Consider the following 5608-nt stretch of genomic DNA (forward strand, 5'->3'; position numbering starts at 1 on the left):
TTACAGGCACAGTTGTGCTGCTAAATACACCCATCAGTGAGACACAGTCAAGAAAAGGGACCTCACCATGAGAGTAATGAATCTTTTTTGTAACAGTCTCTTTATACAAAGCGTTTTAATTATAGCAGTCTGGAAGAGAGAAGTCCTTGCTTTTCCATGTACATAAACATATAATCATGAGAAGTTACAGTTGTTTGTGACATTGCCATTTGATAAATCTCAAAAGAAATTAGATGAAATTGTGTAACAACTGAACTTGTACCAGCACTGTTTTGTGATCCAAAGTTAGAAATCTGATTCAGGAGAGAAAAATAAAAAGAGAGTATTTTCAGGCAAAATATTAACTGGAAGCTGTTTAACAAAAATAAATATGATTGTGAGAGTTGAATTTCACTTATTTTATTCCATGAAGAGGGGTTTCAGGAAGGCTAGCTGGAAGGGAAGTCAGGGCTTCGTAACTTCAGTGGAGCGAAGTGGCCTTCATTCTAATCTTCTTAGCCAGAGGCAACACATCTTGAGGGCTGCTCTCCAGAGCAGTGTCAGATGGGAGCGTCCCAAGAGGAGAAGGTTCTCTGCACTATTCATGTTATTTAGACAGTTCCATCTCCCTGGAAGATCAAAAATATGGAGGTTATTTAGTGGGTAATGTTCTTGTGACTTCCAAAGGATTTTATTATTTTCCAGTGGCTACAGGAAGCTGCCAGATAAACCCCACAAATAAGGACTGAGATCATATTTTCGCCACCTGACAGCACTGTAAGGTTTTAACTGTACTTTGGACAACATGATCACGGTGCTGAATGAAGGCTCGTTTAGTTTTTCAAACTGTCAGCCAGTCAAGTGCATATATAGCTGTTATCAGGACACAAGATAATGAAAGAAAAATATCAGTTTCTCACCCCACAACATCCGCAACATTTGCAGTCCCCACAGATTGTTCCAAAGAGTCCGTTCACAACCTGAATGCCGCAGAGCACTGCTTGGATCCCACTCATCACTAGCAGCAAGGCGAAGAGGGTCAGGTGCCAAGGAACTATAGTTTCAGGTGACTTACACGTAGCCCATATTGTGTGGTTACCTAGATAATTCCTGTTCAGAAGGGAAACAAGACAGTTATGGAGATGATGTTAGCTCCCAAAGAGGTGACCTGTTATGGCTGACAAGCTGTGACTCTTGTAATATGTGACTGAAGTTCTGTTACCTTCAGTATTGTAAAAAAGTATTCACATTACAGCACAAGTACATTTTGTTTAGAACATTATTTTGTTGTAATTTCTAGATCCTTTGAAGTAATTGATTTGAAAAGAGAAGGTACAATCATAGATAATAATATGTTAGATACAATCTAATTGTTCGTGGTATTTTGGGAGGAAGACATTACCAAACCATAGCCAAGTATTTGCCAAAATGATGTTCATCCCTACTAATATCTTGTCTGAGGTCAAGTGGCTTTCCTACTGTCGGTTTAGTTCTGCTATTGCACGAAGCAGTGCTGACATCTAGTGGTACATTAAATAGACCTACAAAACATGGAAGAATCGTAGGGTTTCCCTAGGAATATGGCATCTTCTGTAATTCCCCCTTTAGCAGAAACCCTGGGCTTTTATTTGGTTACAGCATTATATTTTGTCATTCATGCCATATCTGTGGAAGTGATAAATGATAGCAAACATGTTTTACTTGTAGTGGGAGGAAGAGACAACTTTGAAATTCCATAACCAAGATAAAAAAATGGCATAAACATTAATTACTTGAAAAACATTGTATTACAATAAAAGATGTCACTGTTAATCAAGTGGACTGAATTTATCCTCTAATAATGTTAGAAGAACAAACTAGAGGGCTGTACTCTTTACTGGCTCCTTTGAAGCTCAGTAGTTTTGATTGGTCTTATTATTCTTTACACATCTGTTCTTGTCCCTTAATTAGTATTGCTGTACATTGCTGTACATTGTCTTCAAAGAGCATCTGTTTTAAATTAATAGTAAAATTCCTAATGTTATACAATAGATTTGGAAGTCTAACAATATCACAAAATATCGCAAAGTTAAATCTTATTTATTTATTTATGTATTTATTTATTTATTCCCTGTTTTCTTGTCTTACCCATCCTGGAAGGGATAGAGCCACTGGTTTCCATCATTACATTTAGGGCCTCTGTTTAGGGCTACTGCTGACACAGCAAAGCAATATCCAGCTCCCAGAACTCCAACTGCAGCAAATATTATAGAGGAAAACATCTGACAGAGAAAAACGGTGTTATTTTTATTCTCATTCAAACAATTAAATGTGTCCTATTAATGTAAAGGTACATTCTCTAAGCTCAGCTCTTAATGGTCAAAACAGTCAGCTGCAGAACAGCTGAAATGTTTTAGTTTGCAATTGCATGATAAATATATAATGTATACCGGCACTGGTATTTAGAAGTTTTGAAAGAGTTAGGTGAGGGCACTATTTGCCTGAAGAATCATGGAGTTGGTATCTACACAGTAGATGGCACTCTTCCCGTTTATACAGTATGTATCGAAGATTTTTCTTTGTTCAAGGTACAGTGTTTCACTGAAGTAGCCGTCTTTCACAGAAGATTATAAGCAAGACTGAAGTATTGGACCACTTAAAACATTAAAAAAAAAATCTACGGTACCCTTTACAAGTTAACTTTGGTATCTTGGTCATATTTGGACCAAGTAATTGTATTTTTCCTTCTTGAGTCTTCCCTTCAGGTTTCATATTAGTGTATTTATCTTCTCACAGGTACTTATCGCCATTAGCTCTAGTACTGCAATTGGAATTAATAGAAGGCTCTCCTTATTTTTCTGGCTTTCCATTACTACATTCTCACATACACTAATAAGTAAGCAAATTGTCCAAATATATCCAAAATGCCCTACTTGAATTTTAAGCACTTAAAATTCAAACCTTAATTGTTTGTAGATAGAGGTAGCCATAAGTTTGTAGTTACAGGGGATATCTTTTATTGGATCAAAGTGATATAGGTGGGGGAAAAAAAAAGAAACGCACTTTCCAGTCTCTGAGTGCTTATACAGATGTCATCACAAGGATCTTTTGTGAGTGTTGAGATAGAACAGAACAGAACCGTTCAGCTGAAAAGGACCTTCAAAGATCATCAAGTCCAACTGCCTGACCACTTTAGGGCTAACTGGCAGTTAAAGGATATTAATGAGGGAGTTGTCCAAACGGTTCATGAACATGGACAGGCATGCATTTTTATGTTGGCATATCTGATGAGGCTAACAAAAATTATATTAATGTAGTAGACATCATAGTAATGATACTTCTGCTAAAATACAAGAGCAAGTTCAGTTCTCAGTCATGCTGTGGTAAGGCCACCAGGACTCTTAATACAGTGTTGTGACTGTACTAATATTCCCAGTCTCTCAGTCAGCTACAGCACTAGTAGGATCCATCAGCAAGGTACAGCACTGCAGAATGGAGGTTGCTGTATGGACAGCAATATCCTTACATATGCTTTATCTTACATGTGCCAGCATGACCACAGGCGGAGAGCACGCACAGCTCAGGGGGGTCACCTCTGTCTCTATAGATGTTCTCCAAGTTCATCTGAATTTCTGAATTGCAGGGTGGTGAGTGGAAGTCTGGCAGCAAAACATTAGTGGTGTGGTAGATGCTGGTTATATGTGGTCTTGAAAGCTAAGCTTTGTTCACTGCTGACAGAAAGTTGGTAATGCAGTGTGATAAATATGTGCCTCCATTTTTTTTCCTAAAAAGTTTCACCTGCTCTTGGGATTGCAGGAAGACAGCACCATAGGGAATTTAGGGAAGGCTCTTTGTTAATCTCACAGCCATGACTCTTGTTCCATTTTTTTTTTTTTAAGTGAAAATCTGTTCCTTTATAAAAGAATGTAATGATCTACTTGTGCCAAACAATTTATCTCAGAAGGACAGACTTTCTAGGAGAAATATGCCTATTTTATATCTAATCTCATGTTTTAAATAACATGCTTGAGTTGTTTACTAGTGGCTAAAGGCATTTGAAACTTTTCACTTGCGGTGTGAAAGGAAGCTGTAAGTTCAAAGTGGAGCCTGGTTTAGGGCTGACTGCTTTAAGCAGGATGTTGAGTTAGGTGAATTCCCAAGGCTTGTTCCAACCTGAAACTTCCTATGAACCTAAGATATTCACAGCCTCCTGCATGGCCCTACACTCAGCTGGGAATATAATGCACAACTGTCAAAGTAATTTTTAAAACTGCCAGCAAAAAAAATGGCTAAAGAGAGAACTGTTATGCTGTGCAAAACCAAGTGCAGATCTTTCAGAAATTCATTTTAATTGCGATCACAACTGTTAGTATGTTGTAATTGCTAAATATATCAAGGCAGTACAGATTTGGTACCTATGACACAACATTAACAGTAAAACACAATTTTGACAACCTGCTATTTATACCTTTAAGCACTCAGCCAAATGACAAGGCTTTGCATCTTACAGTTTGGAGAACATCTGTCTAGTCTCTCAATGATTGTGAGCAGAAGATATATATATTCTTATTGATAACAATACATCTTTTACTTTTTTGCCACATTTCTTCTCACTTACCGCAAACCTCTTTCCACAGCTCTCATTACCACAGCATCCACAGCAATCATTATTCTTAAGGCCCAAAAACACCAAAGCAGGAAAGATCATCTACCAAAGGCAGAAATACAGTTTGAGTTGGGATGAATTCTAATTGCAATTGCTTTTAAATACAATAGTTCTATGTCTTTATTCACTTAACACTAAACTAAGTAACTTATTGCTAAACTGTTGGGTGACTTTTAACTTATTTGCTTATCAAAGAAGAATTTGCAGTGTTGGAGCCTGCATTTGAGAAAATTCAACAATGCAAAGTCATGGTTTAGGTGGTACAAAAAAGACTGTAATATCTGAATTTATATACTCACCAATACACCAGATCCCAAGATCCCTCCGAAGTACCAAACCTCATCTGTAATATTTTGATTGTTTTCGACCACTTTTCCTCCAGGGAAAAACAGCAAAATGTTAGCAAGTGTACATAGCACAGCCAAAGGGATAAGAGTGATTCCTAGGCACTTAGCACAGTCTCCAGTGCACATGTTTTTTTTAAAGAAATTGCAAACACAGCTAAAGGCAGAGAAAAAAAAATCTCTCAGACGTTCTCAGAAATGTTTTCTAAAAAGAAGTTTCTCAGTTTATTTTGCAAAATCCAGTTTCTGCTGTGCCTCTAGATGAACTTAACCTATAGAATGCTCCCTTCAGAGACGTTGCTGCCTTTGATCTGAAATGCTGTATTCTGGTTATTTATATGTTCTCTCAGCCATTATGTCAATTTTCTGAACCTCCATAAATGAAATTACGTTCAGTGCAACTGCTCATTTTACTATGACAACCGATGACCTTTGTTAATATTTTACTAATGTGAATGAGACACTTGGTTATCTGGGCTCAGGTTGTGGGTAGAAATTATTTTTAGTTCAGGATCATCATTTTTACAATACAGTGTCCTTCATTCTATGAACTACTTCGTAGAGACTGACATGGAAACACATAGTGAATCAGCTTATGTTAGTAACAGCTGTGTACAATAGAAAAGTTCTAGTGACTTTT

The 5608-nt window shown here is 37.3% G+C and overlaps 1 protein-coding gene across 1 annotated transcript; it reads right to left on the minus strand.

Annotated features, from left to right (window-relative positions):
• Positions 1–383: 383 nt before the first annotated feature.
• Positions 384–5341, minus strand: TM4SF4 (transmembrane 4 L six family member 4). The gene is made up of 5 exons (XM_083848966.1): positions 4924–5341; positions 4577–4666; positions 2107–2240; positions 900–1089; positions 384–608 (listed from the first exon to the last, which is right to left on the minus strand). The coding sequence occupies exons 1-5, from the start codon at positions 5095–5097 to the stop codon at positions 591–593; spliced, it is 606 nt and encodes a 201-aa protein (XP_083705092.1). The 5' UTR covers positions 5098–5341; the 3' UTR covers positions 384–590.
• Positions 5342–5608: the final 267 nt, after the last annotated feature.

This window comes from Anser anser, assembly GCF_964211835.1.
Source record: "Anser anser genome assembly, chromosome: 9".
Taxonomy (NCBI): domain Eukaryota; kingdom Metazoa; phylum Chordata; class Aves; order Anseriformes; family Anatidae; genus Anser; species Anser anser.

Excerpts from the sequence above, each read along its gene's own strand:
- TM4SF4 (XM_083848966.1), bottom strand. The coding sequence starts at position 5,097 with ATGTGCACTGGAGACTGTGCTAAGTGCCTAGGAATCACTCTTATCCCT. Across the intron at positions 4,667-4,923 it reads TCTTGGGATCTGGTGTATTG|ATGATCTTTCCTGCTTTGGT; the intron begins GTGAGTATATAA and ends TGCCTTTGGTAG. Across the intron at positions 2,241-4,576 it reads GCTGTGGAAAGAGGTTTGCG|ATGTTTTCCTCTATAATATT; the intron begins GTAAGTGAGAAG and ends TTTCTCTGTCAG.